This window comes from Amblyomma mixtum, chromosome 3 (genome assembly GCF_055824585.1).
Source record: "Amblyomma mixtum isolate Tamu chromosome 3, ASM5582458v1, whole genome shotgun sequence".
In the NCBI taxonomy this organism is placed as follows: Eukaryota; Metazoa; Arthropoda; class Arachnida; order Ixodida; family Ixodidae; genus Amblyomma; species Amblyomma mixtum.
Genome location: NC_143014.1, coordinates 243782189 through 243807614, shown reverse-complemented (window position 1 = coordinate 243807614; position 25426 = coordinate 243782189). Strand labels below are relative to the sequence as shown.

General features: G+C 47.2%; 2 protein-coding genes across 2 annotated transcripts in view; one reads left to right on the top strand and one right to left on the bottom strand.

Moving 5' to 3' along the window:
- LOC149354205 (Na(+)/citrate cotransporter-like) overlaps window positions 1–18150 on the top strand; it is a 32188-nt gene extending 14038 nt beyond the window's left edge. Inside the window, exons 4-11 of the mRNA XM_089575946.1 lie at window positions 3746–3865; window positions 4657–4776; window positions 8278–8358; window positions 10417–10503; window positions 13178–13349; window positions 14255–14416; window positions 16385–16522; window positions 17986–18150. Of these exons, the coding sequence (XP_089432072.1) occupies window positions 3746–3865; window positions 4657–4776; window positions 8278–8358; window positions 10417–10503; window positions 13178–13349; window positions 14255–14416; window positions 16385–16522; window positions 17986–18150 (1045 nt within the window). The remainder of the gene's footprint in view (window positions 1–3745; window positions 3866–4656; window positions 4777–8277; window positions 8359–10416; window positions 10504–13177; window positions 13350–14254; window positions 14417–16384; window positions 16523–17985) is intronic.
- A 1484-nt stretch (window positions 18151–19634) lies between these two features.
- On the bottom strand, window positions 19635–21758 carry LOC149354204 (uncharacterized). The gene is made up of 2 exons (XM_089577473.1): window positions 21744–21758; window positions 19635–19817 (listed from the first exon to the last, which is right to left on the bottom strand). The coding sequence occupies exons 1-2, from the start codon at window positions 21756–21758 to the stop codon at window positions 19635–19637; spliced, it is 198 nt and encodes a 65-aa protein (XP_089433599.1).
- Window positions 21759–25426: the final 3668 nt, after the last annotated feature.

Below are 25426 nucleotides of genomic sequence, written 5' to 3'. Positions count from 1 at the left end.
CAGCTTTTGGCATGGATTACAGTCTTCCTCACGTCTCGCGTTCAGTTCCCGTCTGTTAACGGTTTTAACTCTTCAGTGGCTCAAGTCACATCTGGTGTATCACAGCGGGTGTGCTTGGTCCTCTGCTGTTCCTGATATTTATTAATGATTTGCCAGATTGGGTTTCTTCCCAAATTATACTGTTTGCGGACGACTGCGGTCTGTACCGAGCCATTAAAACCGACACTGACCGCCAATATTTGCAGACTGAACAAGGATGCTGAACTGGGCAAGTTGCAAACTGACCTCGATTCAATTAACACCTGGAATTCGTCCTGGCTAGTGACCGTAAACCACTCTAAGGCAATGCTCGTCTGCTTTACAAGAAATTCTTGCCGCATCCCAACCACATGCACTCTCAATCGCATAAATGTCCAGGAGACAGCTTCCACTTACAAGTATTTAGGAGTTATCCTACAGTGCGACTTAATCTGGAACAATCCCAGTGACTTGATTCTAGCTGCCGCTAACCGTTCTCTTGGCCTCCTAAAACGTAACCTTTGACATGCTCCTGCGCAGTTGCGAAAACTTCTCTATACTACCTTAGTTCGACCTAAAATTGAGTACGCTTCAGCCATGTGGGACCCGGACCAAGCCTACCTCATAGATGACATCGAATCCCTGCAAAACCGCGCTGCTGGTTTCATTTTTTTTAGATGACTCACGTTTCACTAGTGTTACGGCACTAAAAGCTCGTGCTGGACTTGATAGCCCTTCCCATCGTCGCACACTTGCTCGCTTAATACTTTTTCACAAAATTTACTTTCATCCGTTGCTTCATGACGATTTCTTTCACTCACCATCAGCAGTCTTCCAACGCCGTGACCATCCTTTCAAATCAAACCCATCCAATTCCATATTTCATGTTTTGCTAACTCTTTCATTCCCAAAACTATTATCGACTGGAACCGGCTGCCTTCTGCAATCTCAACTGGATTTAATCCGACAGTGTTTCATGAACTTTTAAAAAGTGAAAGGCGGCATTTGTGCGAGAACCCTCTTATGTTACCTATGACATCAAGACTGCCAGAACCGTGACCCTAGTTAAGCTAATGACACGGTCATTAGCTCCGCCCGATGGCGCCTCCCGACTGCGCGACCAGATCTTGTTCGCTGCTTCTCGCGCTTCTTTTGAACGCGGACAGATGGTGCGACGCGATATAGGCTTGACAAGTCGCCGAACTGCGGCGGCCGTACTGCAAGTGTTGAGGGATCGTTCAGTGGCGCGGCGTGTACGTGTGCTTGTTTAAGTGCGGCAATGCACAGAATGATTGGAACTGATACCGACATCGCGTCGTTTTACGCTACTTCGTGTTCTGCTTGCTGGAACTGCATGAATTGACGGAACAGTAGGGAGCACGTGGCCCTGTTGTCCTTCGGAGTTCGTTATCGAAATACATTACCTGTAATGTTTGTTAGCAAATCCGCACGACTGCCGAGAGTATGGTTAACTTTAACGCCCCATGAAGATCAACGGTTGGACTCAACGCGCATGTTGACACATTTGGGTCAAAGAGTTTATGCCTACGTTCAAACATTACCATTGCTTGGACCAGTGCACGGGCCAGTGTAATCAGCCGACGCTGCGAAGATGTGAGGCTCGCCGTGCAGAGAACATGGCTAACTTCGGCGACCTGGGTTCTTTGATGCGCACAGAAATCAGAAGGGCGTTTCCGCATATCGTATGCATCACAAATAGAGCCTCCAAAGCCGGGAAGTGGTCCCGCGCTCTCGTGCTCGGTAGCAGAACTCGTCCGCCGCTATACGCGCGAGCGCCGGTAGTGAATGGAAAGTAAGAGTGCGAATCCGTGGCGACGTTTGCGACGTTTTAGTGGCTGATGCTCTGCGACTTTAGCTGAGCGACGTGAAAATGATTCGCGAAAATGCCCATGGAGTTCCTCCTGCCTAGCTCATATTTTACGCCGACACCCACGATGCGGAGCGGCTGACGATTTCAAGGAAAGACCGGCGTGCACTAAAAAAAAAAAAACTATATCGAACAACTGCAGTAGGCCTCCTAACGTGTCTAAACAAGTGGTGTACCGGAACTGAGTGAAACCAACGACATGTTGTTTCCAGTCGTGTGGCGCTCCTGAGAGCATTTTTAAATCCACTTGATCAGTTAATTAGCTAAAATTAATTATGCAACATTTCTAATATTCACTTTAGGGCCACTTGCGTTTTGTTAAGTTGTAGAGGGGGTTAAGAAAGAACCGATCCAGTTTTTTGCGGGAATGTATCTCCAACATGATTTGGTTTGATTTATGGAGTTTAACGCCTCAAAAAGACTCAGGCTACCAGGGACGCCGTGGTGAAGGGCTTCAGAAATTTCGACCATATGGGGCCCTTTAACGTGCACTGATGTCGCGCAGCACACGAGCTTCTAGAATGTCGCCTCCATCGAAATGCGTTCGCCGCGGCCGGCATTGAACCCTCGTCTTTCGGGTTAGCAGCCGAGGTACCTCCTGCATGGTCTTTCCCGGCATTTAAAGAAAACCGGCGAAAGATAAAAACAAAAACAAAAAAGAACATTTGGCTGCGTTCATGCGCTACCACATTCTACTGCTACCAACCGTGTTTTGAGCCAACGAAACGTACAGTCTTTGTCAAAAGTAACCAGGCTGCATGGTTTGCTTCTAGCTTGTATAGTGGAGCCCTTGTGGCTTTCCTAAAGATCAAAAGGTGTTGGAAGGTAAGAAGACCCCCAGTACTTACCTTTAACGACCATTTCAGCTTCAGGGAAGCTGTAAGGGCTCCACTGTACGAATTAGAAGCAAACCATGTAGCCTGGTTACTTTTGACAAAGACGGTACGTGCTGACCGTGGCCAAGTGAGCGGATACCGCTCACTTCGACGGGCTACAATATGATAAAAGAAACATACAAACGAAGGCTACCTTGAAATGCACGACTTCATTGCTTTCCCTTCCTTGTTTCTGTCTGCGATGGCTCGATAAAACCCTGTCTCAAATGGCTGTTGGTGGCCTGCCTATATCACTTATCGCAGATCACGGCGCGCGCTTTCCATATTCAGGAAAAATGTGCTGACGCACTTTCAGCGCTATGCTGAGAGCGGAGTCGGTCTCTCACTCACAGACGGCGAGCGCGCACTTCGTTCATTCAGAATGCGCTTGGCAGCGCTACAGTACGTAGCGAAAGAGCACAGTCATGTGTTTTTTTTTCTTTAATGTTTTGCGGGTCCCTTAAGCGCTTGAAAAAAGGAACACGTCGTAGATTCATTGCTGCAACAAACTGAATCGCTTGTTTCGTAACCTCCTCTACAACTTAAAAGCATGTGACCCTGAAGTGAATCTTACAAATTTTGCATAATTAAACTTAGCTAATTATCGGAATTTAAAAATACTCTGAGGAGCATCACATGACGGGAAACAATACGCCGTTGATTCCGCCCAGCTTCGGTGCGCCATTTTTTTTAAAATTCTTGGTTCAAGTCACGTGAAGAACACTGTGTGTGTGCTTGTGTGAACCCCAGGCGGTCGGAATTTTCGGAGCCCTTCCCTACAGCGTCCCTTGTAGTGTGAGTCGCTTTGGGATGGTAAACCCCCATAAACCTAACCTACTACTAAACTACTTATAACCTAAACTACTAAACCTAAACTACTTATAAAGCCGGCGGACATAAGCTCGAGCATTCTGCTTACACTAATTGGGTAATTCTGTGTTCGGTGGGTCTTTTTTTTTTTCAGGCGGTACCAGCTTATATACAAAGAACTCCTTCTCAGCGTGATAACAACGAGTGCACTGGCGTCTATCATGAACCTGACAAGCAACAGGGGCAACCTGGAGTTGTTTCTCTACTTCGATAGGTACGTTCTTGCGGAGGTAACTTTATGCAGGGCTGAGCAAGTGCGTTCCCTGTGGTGCATTCTTTGAAAGTCGCGGTACTCAGCTTGAGCACTCGAGGCATCCTGCGTGACTGCGGAACACCTTGTTCTGTATTTGATTATTTTATTGCTAGGCGCATGGAGCTGAGCTCTATAGGGCACGCGGCCTTGCTCAGAAGCAGACGGCGAAGCCCAGATACGTCCACTCGCCTCGTCTCGACTGTGCCGCACGGACGCCTGCAAATAGTGTGCCGAAACGCCCGCTAATCTCCACACGCAAGGAGAATTTTGTGAAACCGCTTCGAACAGCGGACGTTCAGGGGAAAAACAGAGCGCGTTGTCACCCTAATTCAGGATTGGTCGAGAGGGTTGTTAAACAACGTCACACGTTGAACCTATGAAGTGAATAAAAACGATTAAAACTCTAATTAAATTGTGGCTATAAGGACTGATACGTCACTATGACTGATAATGATGTGAAGCTAATTAATTTAGCTGCAGAAAGTTGAAGCAATTAGTTGGGTATAGAACCTTGGATTGCGAGTCAGAAACGTTACCCGGCCATAGAGGCCTGGCTAAAGGGAGAACTTGTGCGTCTTGTGGGGTATCACGCGGTATAGTATGCCTACTGATGCGTGCCTAGTGTTGCTAATTAGTGGTTGCACTTAACAGAGGTACTAATTGAGAAGGAAAGTAGCACATAACCATTAACACTGTCGCGTCATCCCCTCAAGGCCGTGCTTAAATGTCCCCCTAATGTTTTTTACTTTCAGGAACTTTGGTAAAGAATCCGTCATCTTAACGAGACACTGGTGGTTTCTGTTTTTCCCGATGCAAGTTATTGCCATTATACTTCACTGGCAGTTCATGTGGATGACTTTTCTTCACCACTAGTACGTACTGGGTCTCTTTCTAAAACTCCGTTCACGAGACAGCCGCTGCATTTCGATCGCTTAGCATGGAAGAAAATAAGAAGGGTAGTGGATATTTAAAACGTTCTCAAAGATATGCTTTCGCCTCCACCGAAGTGCGACCGCCGCGGCCGGGATCGAAAGACGCGGGTTCGATCCCGGCGGTGGCGGTCGCACTTCGATGGAGGCGAAATGTTAGAGGCCCGTGTACTGTGCGATGTCAGTGCACGTTAAAGAACCCCCAGGTGGTCGAAATTTCCGGAGTCCTTCACTACGGTGTCCCTCATAGCCTGAGTTGCTTTGGGACTTTAAACCCCATAAAACCAAACCAGGTATATTTGCTGCCTTTTTACAGTAGGTTCTAGAAATGCGTTTACGTTTTTCGAAATGAGTGTTTTAAAAGTGTTTACGTCTTGAAAAAACGGACCGCAACAAACATATTATTCTCCGGACGAAAACCAGCTCCAGTAAAGAGACTGTCCGTAATGTAGTATGTAGTATTCGCTTCACTGAGGGAAGGCTGTAATTCAATTAACATCCTCAGTCATTACCTTCTGACCACTCTTGTCGAGGCCACAAATATTCACATTAATACATTGCCATATTAGTGATGTGCCTGTGACTCATTAATAACACATATAAATATATTTTGCCCACGTAGCACTTGAGAATAGGCCCGCTGTGATGACACATTTGGCTAAAATTTTTGCGCAGAGTGTAGAATTTTTGTTGTAGAAGATGTACGCCAAAAAGAGGTATTTTTTTTTCTCGGAAAGAACCGAATAAAAAGCGCGCCATTGTATTCACTGACACGAAAATTATTATATATTTGGAAGGTTTGCATTTTGTTTTTGTATCGTGTAATAAAACAGCGCATGGACACAGGACAAAGAAACGGAGAGAAGACACACACGGCTCAGCGCCGTGTGTGTCTTCTCTCGCCGTGTGTGTCTTCTCTCCGTTTTTTTTGTCCTGTGTCCATGCGCTGTTTTATTAAACGATGCGTAACCAACTCGCCCAAACTGCCATTTTACTACTGGTCTTGTATACCAGCACATTCCAAAGAGCAGCTCGCAAAAGCGGCGCATATTATGCGCTGTTTGTGAAGAACCAAATATTTGTGTTCTAACAGCTTTTGACGCTGCGGATTATGACTCTAATAAAAGAATGCTCTCTAACGCAATAACAAGCATCAGAGTATGAAGAAGTGCATGCAATGATACAAAGGCCAATTCATTGTTAAGCGATTTGTATTTGTTTGGTTTGGTTTTGTGGGGTTTAACGTCCCAAAGCGACTAAGGCTATGAGAGACGCCGTAGTGAAGGGCTCCGGAAATTTCGACCACCTGGGGTTCTTTAACGTGCACTGACATCGCACAGTACACGGGTCTCTAGAATTTCTCCTCCAAAGAAATTCTAGCCGCCGCGGCCGGGATCGAACCCGCGTCTTTTGAGTCAGCAGCCGAGCACCATAGCCACTGAGCCACCGCGGCGGCGATTTGTATTTGTGTTCAGGTTTATGCCTTCGCTATTCGTCTCATCTATTCGGTTTTAAAGAAAGAGTAGTATTCGCACGCTTTTGAAAGCCAAGGGTCCTTTTTAATTGTTCGATTTCTTCGGAAGAAAGAGAGCAACAGACAAGCATTGAACATTTTACCTAGAAGCGAATGAAGGCTATTTTTTGTTGCCTAAATGACCTCATCAAACGCCGACGGCGCCTACTAAACTTGTCCACTGCATTGCGCGAAAGAATGTGAATTGGGTGAATCCGAATGGATGGCAGTATTCAGAGCGTTGAACCTTCTCCGATTTCCACAAGTACAGGGCGACGCATTGGCAGCGTTCTTTCCTCTACAGCTACGTCCTATACCAGGAAGCTTATGCCAGCAAAAACATGGTTTTCCTATTGCCAAGGAGGAAAACCATGGATTTGCTCGCATAATTCATTAAAACTTCCTTTTCGTCGAGTTGGTGCATATCGATCTTGTAAAAGGTTTTATCGCAAACAGACGCAGACCACGAGATAGGCGACACATACATACACAAGCGCTAAGTCTAGCAGCTGCGGGAGGTGGGTGGTTCGAAACCCACCGCCGGGCACCCACCGGTACAAAAGGGTACAAGCGTCCCCCGGCCTGGCGCTCGGCTTTCTTTGGGGGTGTACGCTTGGGAGAAGTCATGCTGCTAGCAAGGAGAAGTTAGCTGCTAGCCTTAGCGCTAAGCGCTAAGGCTAGCAGCTAACCGCTTTCAAATGTACAATCGCTACCACAAACAAAGATAAAGACGGGGTGCCGAAGAACTCACTGAGAAATTTCTTTATGTGGTAGAATTCTGGACTAATCCGGGCAATCTTGTCTCTACTCTTAAAAAGAATCTTAGTAGTTGGTTGTCTTTCTCGTGGTCGGTGTCCGTTTGCCTGAAACTTTTTACAGGATTGCTAGCGTGTTTCGAGTGAAAGGAGGTAGCTGTAGTGAAAAGGAATATGACAGCAATGCAGTGCTGTTGCTCCTGAAAGTCAGATGTATACACAGATTCATGTGGCCGTAGCTAAGCAATGGCGAGTGTAAGGTGTACTCTCGCTGAAACAAAAGAAAAGGGTTGGGGGATTAATTATTTTAAGTTTAAACAACCTTTAAGCCAAAAAGAGGTATTTTTTTCGGAAACAGGCTAACAAAAAGCGCGCAGTCATTAAAATTGCAAAACAAACAAGAACATCAAATGTATGTAACAAAGCGTATACTTTCCAAAATCTTAATTGAGAAATCGTCCGGCGCGCGATGAGAGGACCTATAGTAGTGCCGGTCATTGCGACGAAAGGCGTTGGTCGTTCCTCTTAAACAACGGTGCAGCAGTTGCTCCAGGAAAATCCATCGCCTGCGAAAGTCTTAGGGATCTCATCGTCTGTATAGGCGACAATACTTCTTACTCATCCCCCAAGAGAAGTGCATATAGCTGTTGTATCCAGTACTCATCTATGAATCGAAAACTTGGAGGATAGCGAAGAGGGCTTGGAACTGAAAAGGCTTGAAATTAAATTAAGGCCAATATAGCCAATTACTCAAAGGAAAGTGGTTGGCAACGTTAGACACGGGAAAAGGGCAGAGTGGGTTAAAGAACAAACGCGAGTCAATTATATGTCATCTGAAATCAACAAAGGAAACCGCTGTGGGCAGGGAAGGTAGTAATGCAGTGGACAAAAGATAACCGATAGTCCCTTAGGGTACCGCACTGATTCCAATAGAAGGCAAACGAACCAGTGGACGGACGAGGTTAGGAAATTTGTGTGGTCAAGGTGTCTGGCGCAGGGAAGGGTTAACTGGAGACCACCCGGGAGAGCCCTTTGTCCTGTCGTTGAAGATGACTGTTGAAGATGACGATGCTGATTTCTCGCGTCGTGTATGAATGGATATTGGAAGCAAGCCTTGAAGTGTGCTTTTTGGCGTGTGGAAGCTCCAGTCACAGAAGTGCGCTTTCTTTTTCGCAGTGATGCTCCTCAAGAAGTAGAGACAAGAGCTGCAATTCGGCAGACAATTGAAAAGCGAAGCGGCGAGTTGGGTGTCGCAAGGTAAGTTGGCCCTCTGGTCCTACGTGGTATCGCATTTCGAAGATTCGCTTGCCCGTGGAGGCGACGTATTCGCAGCCACTCTTGGAATTACAAAATCTCGTGGGAGATTCTCAGTTATTTTTCAAACGCATAACCACTGCGTCTGTTTATCAGCCTTATGCGCCTGTCTCTGCATTTTGCAGGGCAACGTTCGCTCACGTTCCTGCCCTTGCATTCGTGAATCAATGTGTGAATGCGCAGGGTGTAATTGCTGCTGTAAGCGAATCGGGACATATGCGGATGAGCCTTCCGCGTTTAAATTTCATAATATCTTTATAAGCGGATTAGTACATCGGGTTGCGCTCAACGATCCTATAGAGGGCGCTCAAGCGACATGGCAGCCGCTTTCTTAGCTAGAAGAGAGGCATTTCTTGCGCTCAATGTCACACCGGGAGCCCGAAACTTATAACAGCGCGATAACAGCGCGATCCTTCCTTTCGTATACGATTCTTTAGCTGTCGCAGTTTCAGAATTAGTGATAACTGAGGCCAAAATTGTCCTGTTCTTATAACTGCAGCGTTTGTTGTTGCACGAAGTAAGATAGTTCGACGCTTAACAGATTCTTAGCAATTGCTCGAGTGAATTGTTCTGGCAGCAGCAGACAGACAGCACCTGGCGGAAAAGCACATTACAGTGCCAAGACCAGTGAGTCGATCTCGCTGCTTGTGTATTCGCGGCCGACGCCCCGGGAAATAATGCATGGCTATTGATAACGCGCACTGCACTGTGGAGCTTTTTGAATACGCGGTGATGTCGCGTCCTTTCATTGGACAGCAGTGGAAGGATATGGTGAAGTTATTGCTGTTATTTGTGCTGCTTTAAGGTGCAAAGTGTGGTATTTCTTTTTTTTTTAATGCATTTGCATTACTACCCTCACTTTCTAAAAATCTCTTCGTCTGGTATTGTGTGATGCCGCCGTCCTACGGATGTCTCCGCCAACCGTTGCCCTCCACCCACTTCCACCCTCCAGAATCCTTCACCCTCCACCAAACAACCCACCTCCACTCTACCGAAGCTTACCCACCACCGGTCACCCACCATCACCTTTCAAATGGCCCTAACCACCACCCATCCACTCACTTCCACCGTTCAGATGCCTCGACACACGAGAAGCCCATGCAGCATGTTAACATAAAAGCAACGGCGAAATAAAATTCAAACCCGCAACGGTAAGGCGATCGTTGTAGCCGTGAAATATACAACCAATACTGCTACGGAGACCTGTTGCATCGCCTCGTAAGATTGCCAGAGCATTTCTTAACACCGTCCTTTAGACCCGAGAAGTTTAGCGCCTGGTGTACGAAATGCAAAGATACATTTATATTGTTCTTGACTCGGCCACTTTGAGGCCGCACTGACTATTAGGAGTGTGCCGCAACTTTTTAATGTAATTTGAGCTTTTAAGAGTTGTTAGCTATAAGCTTGTTTTAGGCTGCAGTACTGTCTTCATTATGGTTAGCGGGAACACAGTAGCTCGAGTTGCTTCGCGTACTATCAGCGCATTCTAATAACAGGACCACTAGGAACCAGCGTATATGTGCACTGCGTGTGTCGCACTGCGTGTGTCCAACACGCTCTGTACACATACTCTCGTTTTAGCGGCCCTATTAGAATTCGCCTTAGGTCATATCCGACTGAGAAATGTAAAGAAAATGCCTGTCGGTAGCCTGGTCATGTAATTGCGTGAATTTAGAATCTTTAGAAATCCCAAAAGTTGGTGAAAATGCGATAGAACTCGGATAAACGCGGAGGACAATGGTTTGAAATGCGTGGATTACAAATAGGGTGTGTTGTTCGAAGCCTGTGTGTAGCATTATGCCTGTGAGCCTATATTGCTTACACCTCCTCTAAGAGATATTTCAGCCGTAATTATTCTAAAATTTTCCTACGACGACTTTTCCCGCCCATTTTTGGCACAATGAGGTTGGAGAGAGCTTGCTTTGAGCTGAGTAACACGAACGTTTAATATTCGAATAGAAGAAAAAGAAAGGCAAATGATGGTGTCACTTGCTCTTGCAGTTTCGCGGAGTTCGTGCAAGTGATTGTGATTGGCATGTGGCTGGCCATATACTGCACGTTGTTTGCAGAGGCTACCTTCAATGGACAGTGAGTATGCCCGGAGTAGAAGACACAGCTAAAAGCGTACGTTCGAAGCCATTTCGCGAAACGTGTTGAGCGCTGCACTGCAAGGACAAAACGGAGAAATGGAGACGAGACTTCAGCTTTCAAACATGACGGCACAGGTCGACGTCAGGTATATAGTATATATTTGAGGTAGGCCAGGGAAACCACTTAATACACCTACCAACCGGCTTGCGCATCATAGGCAATTTTGTGTTTTGCCATTAATTAATTAGGAATTAAGATAATTTTTCTAAACGCGTACATATTGACTTTAGACAGCAAATGTGAATAGCAAAGTTGGAGAGAACCTTCAGTAACCCACATTCTATTTATATGCGATAAAGAAAGCCTCACATGTATAGTTTTCCCGTGCTGCGAAGAAAGTCCGCGAAATACAAAAAAAAATCACGTGAGTAGCTCATTCGCGCGCCACGATTGTGCGGCTCTCGATCCTGGCTTGAGTGAACAAAATCAGCTGCTGGCAAGGCGCGACGGCCTCATTGCTCCGGCAGCCCGATATGTCGACGGTGGTTGCGGTGCAACTTGCGCCGTCACGCTTGCAGACTGGCTCGCGCGGGCGTCGCAACCACCGTCGATATCTCGGCCTGCCGGAGCAGCGGCGTCGTCGCGCCATACCAGCAGCTGATTTCGTTCACTCAAGCCAGGGTCGAGAGCAGCACAATCGTGGCGCGTGAATGCGCTAGTCACGTACTTTTTTTCTATTTCGCGGACTTTCTTTGGAGCTCGGAAAAACGATACACGTGTGGCTTTCTTTATCGCAAATAAATAGAATGGGGGTTTGTGAAGGTGCGCTCCAACTTTGCTGTGCACATCTGCCGTCTAAAGTCAATATTTTTTTAGAAAAATTATCTTAATTACTCTTTGATTAATATCAATACAAAAAATTGCCAAGATGTGCAAGCCGGCTGTATTTAAGTGGTTTCCCTGGCCTACCTCAACTCTCTTATTTTTTAATCCTTGTTTAAAGTTAGCCTGGACACCCTTTAAACACGTGTGTGTGAAGAAGTCAAGTTTGACCAGTGGATGGCACCATAAGTACACAGATTGTGGACCACCTAGTTGGTGTAGAATATTCGGAATGGTACCAAACGATTCAGCGTGTTACGTAGCATAAGATTACTGTCGACTCAAAGTGTAGCATATCATAGGGATTGGCACCTACGAGCTTTGGTTCCCCAAACCGTGACTTCTTGGAACTTCAAACCTCCATTACGTTCAAACTAATTGACGTAGGACATTCGAAGTGGCGTCAAACGATTTGTTGTCTTGCGCTGTATGCGTTGGTGTCAGAAAAATCGCTTTTCGTACATAGCTTTTTGTAAAAAGCTTTTCGTACATAACGAAAAATTTGTACCGGATATAGCGAAAATGGCTGATGAATTAATAATTAACTGTACATTGGTGTAGCATGTTGTAACTCGAAATCGGTTGTAACGAACACACCAGATATAACGAAGGTTTAGTAGGTCGTAACTCGAAATCGGCTATAACGATCTTAACACCAACCAAATGCATACAGTGAAGAATCAGAAGCGTCCCATAGAGCTCAGCAGGATGGCACAAAGGCATTCGCCTTGCTGCACGTAAGGTGATTTAAGTGCTCCCCCTGAGATTTATTTATTGGAAGGCACTCGTAGCGGGTGAACGTGCGTGGACGCATTTCAGAAGAAAGCACGACGGAAAAAAACGCGCCCACATACAAAGAACGTTAAAATATACCGAGAAGCCTGTACTCTTAAACGGAATAAAAATTTTACTGCAAAGAAAGAACACAATTTTGTTTCGTAAACCTCGCCTCGTAAACTGCTCTTAACAGTGAAAATTTTAGGCATAAACCACACTTGTGCACAAGTCGCGCTTCCATATGCGTATTGTCACCGCCAGATACTCGTATGCGGGAGAGGAAGTCAGTTTTTTTCTTCTTCAGTAACGTACGAACCACCACGGGAACCATCACGTGATGTAGCCCTTCGCTGGCCGCTGCTACATAGCCATATAACCCGGCAGTAATGAACAACTACGTGATATCGGTTGCAAATATTCATAAGGTTTAATTGTGCTAGCTGCTATCCTGATTAAACTACACAAGGTTAGAGGGACCTGGTGGGGGGCCGACGCATTGCAGTTCTTGCCATTTTTACTCAGTAGTGACAACTCAATAGTTTCCCAAGAAATGGTACTTGCTGCTCCTTCTCGTCCACCTTCAGTAGCTGGGACAATCCGATTTGATAAGCTTACTGCAGGACTTGAGAAGTCCCTCTTACAGCATGTCAAAGCTATAGCGTAAACCGCGCACGGTTCTTGCGTGTTTTAAGCTGATACTTGACGTAAAAAAAAAAGACTCAGTGGCGCTCTCTTGGGCGACGCGCCGGAAATGCACTAGCGCATTTCCTAAATTCCGCGTCGGCGGAATACAGGAGAGAGAGAGAGCGAAAAAAAAGTAACAGTGACTTTTACACGGCAAAATACAATATTACGCTTTCCGTGAGCCTTTGTGTGCATCTCGCGCAAAAGCTAATCCATATTTTTTTTGCATAATATTCGAAAAAAGACGCGGACATTATTTGACCGGCAGTTCCGTTCGTGCGGAATAACCACTTGCGTGTCGTATCGCATCCACCCGCCTCACCTGCAGAGAGTACGAGAAGCTGGACCTGGACTTTTTCATCACCGTGGCTCTGCTCTCATTCTCCTGGGGAGGGAGCGACCAGCCCACGACTTCGAGCGTCCGCCCTGTATTCCAAAGAGTACCGTGGGGTATCGTCTTCACCTACGGGAGCACCTTCACGCTCTCTTCCATCGTCAAGGTAGCGTATGGGCTCTCTTTCTTCGAGCTGGTCGTGCGCTCGTTTCGCTGAGGCGAGCGGCTAGCTCAGAAAGGAACAACTACGAATAGCACGGGTAGCGGTCATTTTGCATCCTCTTGGAGTTTGGTACGGTTAGTCGGCGACTATAGCTTGCTCCTCAAAACATTTGATGTGACACAAGTAAGGAGGTCGAATGAGAAAGTCACATGGGCTTGACAACAGGACAAAGCGATTTTCAGAGATAGCTGTAAATAAGTATGGTTATCGCGCTTGTACTGTTATTTCTTCGTTGTCCTCGCATTTTCGGGCGCTGCTTAAATTTGAATGACATGCTACTACTGCGACGTAGTTTACCCGACGTAATTTGCGTAATGAGACTAGCCCACAACAAGATTTTAGTCAACAGCAGTATGTCGCGGCCGAAAACTCCATCTTTCACTTAGTGGCTGTTGAAAATGACATCAAGCTGGGCCTGGGCCCCAAGGGACATGCCGCGAGTTCTCGAAAGTTCGTCACGCGGTGCAGGTGGGCCTCTGAGTAGGCTCACTTACGGAGGATTGGGTGGGACTGCAGTACTTTCGGCGGTACAACTAGCGATACCAAGTCTTCGTGCAAAAAAAAAAAAAAAAAGGCGAACGACCTGGGTATTTTTTCTTTCTTCTTCTGCGTTTTTTCTGCTGTGCGACTATTTTGTCCGTACGACGGCCTTTTCATGCGGTCTAGAATCAGCTGTCCTCAGAAGAAAATTATGTTTCATATCTTTGCTACTATACTCATTAAAACATTTTCTTTTTTCAATTTTGTAGTCTCCGCGTACTGTTTGATCGTTGCAGCGTTAAAAAGTATCGAATTGGCGGTGAACGTGTCTAATATTTTTACTGTTTTCTTTGTTCCGTGACCTCAAGAGCACAAAGTTCTTAGCATGGCTGAGGGAGGCCTTGAAGACCCTCGAGAGCCACAACAGACTACTGCCGCAAGCATTTTTAACGGTTTGTGCTTCCATGATGGCTGAGCTGTTGAGCAGCTGTAACACCGTCCGAATACTCCTGCCTGTGGCGATGGAAATGGTGAGCTCTGTTGCCATCTCCAGATTGCATTCACTGGTTCTTTTTAACACGCCGTCTTGAAATTCTCTGGCGTTAACACTACACTGATTTCAGTCCCTTGCAAAAGTGTGCCTAAATTAATGAGAAATGAAAAGAACAGCCTTTGTTTGCGTTGTACACCCTTTAGGGGGGCCTTTAATTTGCACTTATGGTGGCTCAGTTCATCCACTGCACTCGGAGAGGCAAAACCTGCTGAAGAGGCGCAAAGCAAGAAGGAGCAGTTCGCGGCACTGAATGCTCCTGAATTAACGACTGAGTTCCTGGTTCAGCCAAGTTGTCCTGCGAAGTTCTCCGTCTTGTGTTGTGTTTGTTTGGCTCGTTGTTTAGATTTTTCAACTCGTTGAACCGATTGGCCTACCATAATCTTGGTGGATCCACCATGCAATCGCTGAAGGAACAAAGGCTTTTTGTTGTACTTTAATAGGAGACAAATGATAATGTTTGGTGAACATGGTATTATTATCGTCACCACGTTGAAACGGCGCTGTAGTGTAATAGTACACTGAATGAAAGCCTAACGAAATGGAACACCACTGGCACCTGCATTTCTGTGTCCGTCGTATTTATTTGCTCGTTTTCAAGACACAAAAGCGCTGCAAAAACGAGTGTTATAACGTAAATGTTGGACAGGAAAAAAGAAAACAGCAGCAGATAAGAGACGCAAAGGGCACTGTTCTGAATGGGAGGAAAGGCAGGAAAGTAACCTCTGTTTCAATTACCACGGGCATAAAAGATTGACATGTAACGCATACTTTAATTGGTTTAACAGGATGTGACGCGAAATTCGTAGTTATGGCTAGACCGGGGCAAGATGTAGATGGGTCAAGATTTCGTAGATTGACAGCTGGAAAGATCCGGCTAGTTCGCAGATTTGTTTGCCAAGGTCTCTTCGTATGCGTGAGTTGCGTCAAATATTCGACTCACCGATTCACTTGTGCGATGGTGCTTGTGAACAGAATCGGACTGCACTGACAAACAAATAAAAAAAAAGAATAGGCGCAATCACCAGGAGATCCGCGTCGTGACCTGAGTTCAGTGTTAAGTTCATTAATAAATCGTCTCGTTAACTGAATACTTTTGAATATTTCTCATATCGACGTTAAGTTGGCGTAATATATTTTGACATTTTATGATTAACATTATCACGCATTTAAGACCATTAAAAGCGAAAAGAACACTACGTTATGTGGGTTCGACGCGTACGCGCTTGCCAGCATTAGCTACGTGTTCATGCATACAAATGTCCGTAAAAGTAGAGGAAACGAATGGTGCTGGGGCTGAATTAGCAGAGCCCTGCAGTCAATAACGTGCAGATGATTTTTCGAATACTACCTGTTACATGCTGTGATCTCTTTTTTTTTTAAATATTCATTTCAGCTGCACTAGTGACTATTGATTTATTTCTTTACTAGCAAAATCTAGGTAGGCGCAATATCAAATGGAACAGTGAGTTTACACAGGAGAACGAATTTCATGGCTATTTGTGCACTGCAGTTGAAAATGGCAGTATTCGTCCGGAAGAAAGCTTCTTAAACAAATATTAAAAAAAAGGTACTTGTAGCGCACACATGAGTAACCATTCTCGAATCCTCGTAGTATGTTGCTGTTCATCTGCCACCCCCGGTACCATTTGATTTTTTTTTATAGCTTTTTGGCCGCTCAACAGTTGCTATAGGTATCAGTAAAGTTACAGCGGGGCTTTTCGCACTCGTTTAAAACTCTGCGTGTAGCTTCGTTTTTTAAGGCTGTAATTCCGATGACGGGCCATTCGTGGCACTGCTCCAGAATTCTCCGGAGGTGCTTCTGTGCCACTGTAAGCGATAGGCCCTCCCTCTCACTGCATGCGATGTCATGTGATCGGCCGCAATCCATGTTTCCATTTCTAGTCGCGCGTGGTCAGTGCGCGTTGTGACGCAATGGCGCTTGCAGGCGGTGGCTCAGCCCTGCAACCCGCTGTTCTACGCTCTGCCTCTCACCGTGGCTGCCTCCAGTCCCGTGATAATTCCGACGGCACGAGTCAGCATCGCCCTGCTCAGCGAGCTCACCAACACAGGACCGCTTTCTATGGTCAGCTACGCTCATACGATGTCTCCCTAATGAAAGAGCCGTACGATCTATAGTAAGCGCCCAACGGACTCATTGCGCACGCCAGCCAAAGCCCAGATTAGATGTAAAGTTTAATCTTCTGATGTAACAGTAGCTAGGTTTGGGCTAGTTGGTGACAGTTCTTTGAAAACATAGCGCAAAAAAAGGACCAACATAGGAAAACATAACGCCTGTCCCGTCCAGTTCTGTTCCTCCGTGTCCTTCTTTTGCGCTATGTTTTCGAAGAATTAATCTTCTGGAGGCACGCAGCTGCCCTGAAAGGAACAGAATCCCTCATTCAGAGTTTTTTTTTATTTTGCCCATACGACTACTATACAGAAGTGCGTATGTCCCTATAGCTGAATTGACAGTGGAATGAAATACGCGTGACCGCGGAGACTTTATGTCACCTTGATTTTGAGCAATAGCTTGGCGTGGGCATGTTATGAGCTGATCGTCTATCATTATACCGTCCGGAAACTGCGGTGGACCTGAAGCCGAACATATTCGAAAACTTCTGAACTTTTTCGTCAGAATAACATCCAGCGGAAAAAAAAGTCGAGCCCCGACCTAGATTCGAACCGCCGCCGGTTCCAAAACAGCAGCTTTGCCGGCGCCAATACTCGGCCAGCCGAATACAGTGTAAAAAAACAACAAAACAACTAAAACCAAAAAAAGAAAAAAAAATGGCTGAGATCGTAGGATCCTCATGCCTCGAAAACAGCCAGGTACATCATGTGCGCTGTCTAGCGCGATGAACATAGGCGGGCGAACGCGAGGCATGCTCAGCTGCCGAAAGTCTTCACCAATATACCCGAGGGCGTATACCACCATCTACGAGTCGCTCTAGAATGAGCTATGCGCCTTTTCTACAATGCATTTCCTGCTTATGTCAACTCTCGGCGACGAGATAGATCATCATTTGTTTTTTGGGAATCTTGGAGACAGCTTACTCTCAAAAGAGAGGTGTATTTTTACACGCCAAGCCTGCACCATGCCAATGCGATACGTCGTAGCGAAGGGTGCTGGATTATTTCAGTGTTAATGTAGATTCAAATTTATTTTAGCAAAGATTCAAAGATAAGTATTTCTAACGCGAACCAGATTTGCAATTCCTGTGAAGTTTTCTGGTGTGCGCACTTAGTCTCCATCGAAGTGCGCCGCCCGCGCATTTGTCGACGATATCGCCCTTAAAGGCCGATTCACACGACGGACCGTTCGCCCGCGGCCCGCGCACTACGTGTGCGTGCGTCAGCACTTTGAGAGGCGCGCTGGATGCATGGATGGATGGCGGCCGAGAGCGCGCCCCTAAATGTGCTGACGCATGCACACGTAGTGCGCGGGCCGCGGGCGAACGGTCCGTCGTGTGAATCGGCCTTAACGCCACATCAAGTGAACCACCGCGGCAAATCCCTAAGACAATTTTGTGGCTCTCACTTGCGCAGCTGCTCTACGGGCTTGCTCTGAAAGCGCTAATCACGACCTGCGTCCTCGTCAGCGTGGACATTCTGGGCCATCAACTGTTCGACTGGTCGGCACTGCCCTCGTGGATGTTCGCGCACCACATGAACATTTCCAACGAATGGCACGGCGGCGGAAAGCTAGCATGAAAACCGCGGCCAGTTTTTTTTCTTTTGCCGCTTCTTTGCACTTGCTGTCTGATCACGTCTTTTTGAGTCACCCGACTCAGTCGCGTGTTTGGCTAGTAAGAAAGTTTTTCCTGAGCCCTGACCTGCAAAGCTGTGTGGCATGACCTACATTTTCGCCATGAGCACACGTAGCAGTTTCATTCGAAACCCTTGGACGCTATGCGCGTAGTAAAGCTTCATGGCGTAGGCTGCGCTCGAATGAAGCTGTACTGAAGAACTATCGCTAGTTTATTTCCGCGGAGTGGGTGGCAAGTTAGCTACAGATACTTCTGTGAAGCCTCCTCTTCTCATCCGCTTAAAACTTGCTCCGGGAGGTGTTCTTTCTTTTGTATCTTCTTTGCCGTCATATGCCCGTATAACGCCGGCCTTTATATTTGCTCAGCCATTTTTTTTCTCAACCGATCACTTTTTCCGCGGCCTCCACGTAAAAGCGGAATCGAGGCACGGAGAAGGGGTTGTGTTCGTTATTACACACGCGGGGAACATATGGGGCACGTGAGTTGCGGCGACCGGAGTTTTATCGTTTTGATTGCCTTCCGGCCACGAAACGTTTACGTCTGTAGCCACAAAGGGCGATACAAGGGGGACAGATCTGAGCCTGTTTCGTTCGCATCGCTTGTGCATTGACGCAGTGGGGGGGCGGCGCGGCCTCCTTGTCAACTGCGCCCTTGCAACGCTCAAGTGGTTCTGCGCGGAAGTGGTGGAATAAACTCGCGCGGGGCTCGCGCGGCTGTATTTGACCCAGAAACGGCTCCCACTTGGCTGATTTCGGCGCAATTCATGCGGAAGCTGCTCGCGCGGCACCGGCGTGTCTCGGCGCCACCACCTTCGCCGTCGCGCGCGGCGGCCCATTGTGTTGTTGCTCGCTGGAGAATGGGCGACGGGGCGCTGGGCGGCCCCCTCTCCGCGCTAGCCGCCCCCCAGTGCAGTACAGGCGCGCCGATTTCTGTTACGGGGGCTGAAAAACGCGAGCCGATTGCCGCAACTCTCGTGCCGACCCGGAAATCGCACTCGGAAATAAGATGGCGAAGAGGGCAAAGCGAAGCGAATGTGCAAGACATGCGCCGCTCGCTACGGGTTCGGCGGCTGTCTTAGGTCGCTTTTCGATTCATGCTGTGGTTCTAGTGTGCCGATCGAAGTATTTACTTCGACTGGCTGATTCTAAGGTCTAGTTAAAGAGACGGAGGACGGGAAACGCTTAAGCGTTGATGCAAGTCACTGAATGCACCGAAAGCTTATCCTTGCCTTCAACTTGTGCCTGAGGTTGGTGGCGGTTTAAGCGATAAGCGCGATGCCCTGCTGGGCAAAGTTTGTGCGTGCTGACGAGACAATTAGGCAGGCAGTGTAGTGTAGGAACCATCTCTTTTAATTCGTAGCTGCAAAGTGGTTGACAGCCCGGGCAAGGTTGGTTGGGGTCTTTGGATGCCTCTTACGGCGCTCGAACGTCAACCATAGTGGCCGTGGCCGTAGCCGTAGCCGTGGTTGATGTGCGTGTGGTAGAAGAACTTGCGACCCACTGGGTGGTATCCATAGCCGCCGTGTCCGTATCCGCCTCCTCCGTAGCCGCCGTAGCCTCCGTAGTGGTAGCCCGCCATCGCAGCCGCAAGCAGGGCAGCAAGGAGGAGGACCTGCGAAACGAGGAGGATAACGTTTGCGAGCCCTATTACAGCAGGTACGAAGTTTGCGCACCCAAAATAGCACTCGCAGCTGGACGGAAGTATCCTTCCTCGTGCAGTTAGGTGGATTAAGAAGCTGGGGCTAGTGGCGCTCGTTATGGCTGCAACCAGTTTAGGCAGACCGTAAAAGCTTCGTGCGCGTGTCGGAAGGAACGATATTTCGGCGCAGTTTCGGTTTCGCTGCTTGTTACGCTAACGTTGATGCAAACGGCGTGGAAGTTTCGCATGAGACTAGGAATTTTGTAGTCTGTCGTTACAAGGAACTAGCTGTTAGGCTGGGCGGACGACGTCGTTAAGTGAGAACCTCAAATAGCTCAAATAACTTCTAAAATGACGCTCTGGCTATACGATAAATCCAAACTTGCGATGTACAGCCTTTGTCACAACTAGGCAGGCCACTGTATATGGTTCCGGGCCTAGCAGTGTGGCTAATTTTGTACTTTCAGCGTTCGAAATCTCTCGAATGTGAGAGGAATTCTTGTCCCCAGCGTCCCGAAGACCCCTTCCGCGCCTTAGAAGTAAACCGCAAGCGCTGTATATTTTGAACAAAGACTGTGCGTCGTTCAGTTTGAATGTATATGCCACGGACCTGTGCTTGGAGGCATGGTGTCCGTTTTATTTGCTGAGCTGGCGCATATTAGGAAAGACGTACGAAGGGGTCCTCTGTCACTAGCAGTTAGGTGTTTTCGAAAGTGCGCTATCGTTTCGACGCTTGGTGACTACGTTAGGTGACTTCCTGCGCAGTAGGGGACACGATAGAAAAGGAAGGTGTGATCCTGACCCCCTAGAAAAGGGGTAAAGCGCGAGGTCTGCTTTGGAACGAATTTTAGAATCGTATCGCAGAAGACCGCAAAAAAAAAGGGCAAAATACTGCAGATGGGAAGCGGGAAAGCGCCAGAACTTGGTTAATATTCATCCGTACTTTGAGATGATACTCCAAGCACGATGACTTCATTTTTTCCTAATTGTCTTTTGTGAAAACAAGCGCAATGAAATCGACGCAAATAAGTCCAGCTTTCTTGGACAAACATTGGACAAACCTTTCTTTTGAAGTTTTTCCGTATTTTGCATCGAGCAGTTAACACTGCCATAGAAAACCAATGGGGAACGCATTTGACGATCGCAAAAACATTAATAGCAAAAAATGCTAGCCTGCCGACGGGAGATCTGCGGATGTATTGATTGTTAAAGTGAAATAGTAGGATACATGAAAAAATTGCGCTCATAAACTCTTTCCCATTGAAAAATGCTTTTGTCCAGAATTGTTTGGTATGAATATTTTTAGAGACAGAACGTCGCTTTCGAAAACGGCAAGAAGTTGAGTATATGTCCTTCATTACTTCAGAAAAAGCAGATATTCTTTCCAAGAGCTCTCTTGCCATCACACTGGTCACTCGACAGAGCGTTTACGTGCTTACGGAACGAACATTGTTAATAAGCAAGCGCTTTCACGACAAATCGCGAAAGTAGCGTTCTATAAGTTCCTTTAAGCTGTTTTTACAATCGTGTTGCTTGTGGGCATGAGGGTTTCAGCGTACAGCTACTGTGTATACCACTACCGCAAGCCGCTACCGCCAGCCGCCAACAGCGCATGCGCAGACGGCCCCGGGGTAGCGGTATACAGCAGGGGCACACGGTAACTGTATGCTAAAATTCTCTGTCATCAAGAGGCTCACCAGCACAAACGGGAGCCCCTCGCATGCGCGCTAGCGTCCACCACCGCAAGTTCTTTCGCCATCTCGCTTTCGCACGTGCGAGACGGCGAAGGGGAGCGGCGGTGGAAGTCCGGCTCACGCGAAGCACCCGCCGGCAGGCGAGCAGCGGCTCCACCAGAGCAGTTCCGGCGGCGGGAGCAAAGAGAAGCAGTGCGCCCCTTACCGTGTAGAGCTTCATGGTGCGGCTGCCGGGGCGATTCGTGCGGCTTCCTGAGGAGACAGTGATCGACCGAGTGCGGAACAATGGCCCTTATATATCGCGACCGAGGCGGGACTGCGCGCAGCTGCTGACCAAACAGGTCGCTCTTGTTCCCGCCCGGGCCAATTCTAGGCTTGTGAGCGCGTGAGTTTGGGCACAACAGCCCTCGCAGCAGACGTCTCGCGCCAATGGGCATGGGACCGCGGCGGGGCTGGTCCTTCGCGCAGGCCGCAGATCACGGTGCGGTTTCCCGCGGCGGGCGCCGAAAGAAAGGCTGCACGCGCCACTTTCGGCGACGTCTCTGCACAGCGAGGGCTGGGCCGGGCATTGTTCGCCAGAATTTCGCGCCATGGGAGTGACATTGGTTGCGAAACTGGAGGCTGGTGCATGGCGCACGTTACGCGCAGCGCTTTGGGTCGAAGGCGCCCTTGATTTTGGTCGTCATCCACTTGCGTTTTCTCCTTTCATTGGTATTAGATAACATTTGCGATTTCGTGCTAATATTATACACGTCCACCAAAAGGCACGATGTAGCGAAGGGCTCCGGATTGATACTTATCATACGAATTTCTTCAACGCTTGCCAAAATTTCGATCAGCACACGGCCGTCTGGGCACTTCGCCTGCGTTGGTATGTCGCTGCCACGATTGGTAACTGAACTTGTGGTCAGAAGCGGAACGCTATTGGCACTGAGCCACAGCGGCACGCCCCTTTTATCAGTGTTCGGCTGTCACCGTTATGCCTGCTAGAGTCGCCGCACATATGTTCATGATAACACGATCGCTGCTCCGGAAGTACTGACAAGGGCAATCAAAGGCTTTCATTCTTTGGGGACTTTGTCGCCCTGTTGGTTTATTTTAATCAAAAAATGAACAAATAATGGGCTGCGCTTGAGGTAGCAGCGGATAAGTATGTTGTCTTGGGGGTAATCTTCTGTCAATCATAAACCGGCTTCCACGCCACAGCACTTCAGATAAGCATCATATAAAATATATATCTTACAGGCAAACGTATTGTGCGCACGAAGAAGGCCAATGTGAAATGGCTTGTAGGCAATCGGTTGTTCCTGTATCTCTTACACTCTGCCTGAACATACGCATCCCCGAGTGTTGAGGGTCGGGGCCTGCCTCCGATTCGGCGATGGGCGCTATGGTTGAAGGTACGAATCTCGTGTGTCAGCAAAATGATCGTGTTCTTGGCGTTCAGTGTATTTACCTTTACTGGTTATGAATTTGTTGCTTTGTGTATGATTTTATACTGTTCGAGCTGTACGTTTATTATTATTATCTTTTTACATTTATATGCAATGTTTGTCGAGCTGTACAACGTGTGCTGCTGTTGCATTGTAGGGAACGAGGACCAGTCAAGCTGCTGCTGCAGCTTTTTGCCTCGCCTTCCCCATGGTTGATGGAAGTAAGATGAAAATAAATTAACTAGCCACCAGATTTGATAGTATAATATATATGTACAGTGAATCGAGAATGTCTCATTACTGGTAAACTAAGAGTCCTGGACCGTGACTAAAAGCTTCTGTTATATGTTTCTAATAAGACTGTTTCTTAGTTGGAACATGCGTCTGACAAAGTCGACTCTTTGGCTGTCCAAGATTCTGTCCCACGGGGATCAGTCAATTACGAGCTGATACTACTTACAAGGACACATGCGAAAAGCTTTGTGATTATGGGGAGAGGTTCATAAGACATCTATGACGTGAGAGTGCGCTACTATTGTCGTTCGCTGGAGTTCTAGCGAAGCCCAGAACACACTGAACCGGACGACAGACAGGGTGTTTTAGAGCATCCATTCGGGACAGGAAACGTGAAACACGGCGACAAATGTTCAAAAAGGTTCTGGAGCATACTTCCTGGCCTGTTTACCTTCCTGTCGATCGCTTGCCATGCAGCATTAGTGGTTTGTGTTGCGTAACTCAAACGCATGTACAAGAAGACAGGGAAACACACTCACGACTGCATTTCACAAAACTACGGAAAAAAACGCAGCCTGTCGAAGGATGACAGGCAGGTGATTGCAGGAGCTGCTCGTGCTGCTCGAGTTTGCCCTTTCGGCTATAGCACCTTTCGGCTATAGCAGTACCGAGAGAAAGGAAAAGTTTAGAGATAAAGAAACCCCACTGTAATCGGAAACGTTTCAGTGCCTTCTGAAGGGATTCGGTGTGCGTTGCTTCAAAACTCCTGCCTCCACTGACTGCCACTGCGTTACATGACTGGACTTCAGTAAACTGGGGGAAAGTTCAGTACGAAAGCAAAGCATGTTACTGCAATATTTATGGCTCAACCAATTGCATATTTATGCTTCATTGTCAGCCTGCCAGCTATCAAAATATAAGGGGCGAATAGATTGATGACATGTTTACGCAAAAAGCGTACTGGCGCTAAAAGACGGAGACAACACACATAAGACAGGACTGGCGACTGATGACTGTGCTCTTTCTTCACACCTGCATCATTGTCAGAAGCGGCGGTGTTGCGAGGATAGAGCTCGAGTTGATGACTTCGTTTATATGGCCCATCCTGTTGAGCATTTGCTTGCCGAAATTTCCGCCGTAGCAGTGAAGAACGGACTGCAGATTTGAATTATCCTCGGTTCATTCTTCTTCCCTCTTGTCTTTGGTTAAGCTCATGTCTGATGCCAGAGCCGCCGACTGACATTGCTTGCTAACGTAACCAAATTGTACGAAATACGTTTCTTTGAGTGGTTTTCGTCAAAAAAAAAAAAGAAAAGAAAGAGCTGAACCCCTTCCTTGACAGGTTGAATCGACTGGTTTGGCACAAAGAGGCTGCAGGACATCGTCGGCCGCCTTGTACCTTTGTCTAATGGTGTTTTGCTTACTATTCGAGTCGAGAGCTTTCGAAATTCTCAAACTCTTGTTGACGTTGTGACTCTGGTACTCGACAAATTAGATCACCGTCCATAAAGGGAAAAAGGAAATTAAATAAAGAGATCAAAAAAAGGGAACTCCAACTGACTAACGTCACAAGGAGGATGATGAGATAAAGAAGAAGGGAATAAAAAGGAGAAATACTAGAGAACTGGACGCAGTAAGGGTAAAGTAAGGAATGGTTTGGTTTATGGTTTATGGGGTTTAACGTCCCAAAGCGACTAAGACTATGAGAGACGCCGTAGTGGAGGGCTCCGGAAATTTCGACCACCTGGGGTTCTTTAACGTGCACTGACATCGCACAGTACACGGGCCTCTAGATTTTCTCCTCCAAAGAAATTCAACCGCCGCGGCCGGGATCGAACCCACGTCTCTCGGGTCAGCAGCCGAGCACCATAACCACTGATCCACCGCGGCGGCTAAAGTAAGGAAAGACAGATGCAAGAAGCGTACTGATGTCGAGCAGTCTAACGATTGCACGCCAAACACTTGTGCCGTCAACCATCCACTAGTGGTTTAGAAAGTTCAAAATCGACCTGCCCACAAGTTCAGTTAGAAATGTTGAGAGACACGTTCTTCATTCTTCATAGTATTTTATTTTTTCTTAAACTCAAGGCCACTAATTTAAACCAGCGTTGTATAAACTGCCGTGCACTTTTAGGTGGAGAGTTGTCGGTTATTTCAGTATGACTAGCAACACTGATGTTCTTCTGACTGTTGTGTACCTTTTTAGGGCAAGATCTTTTTT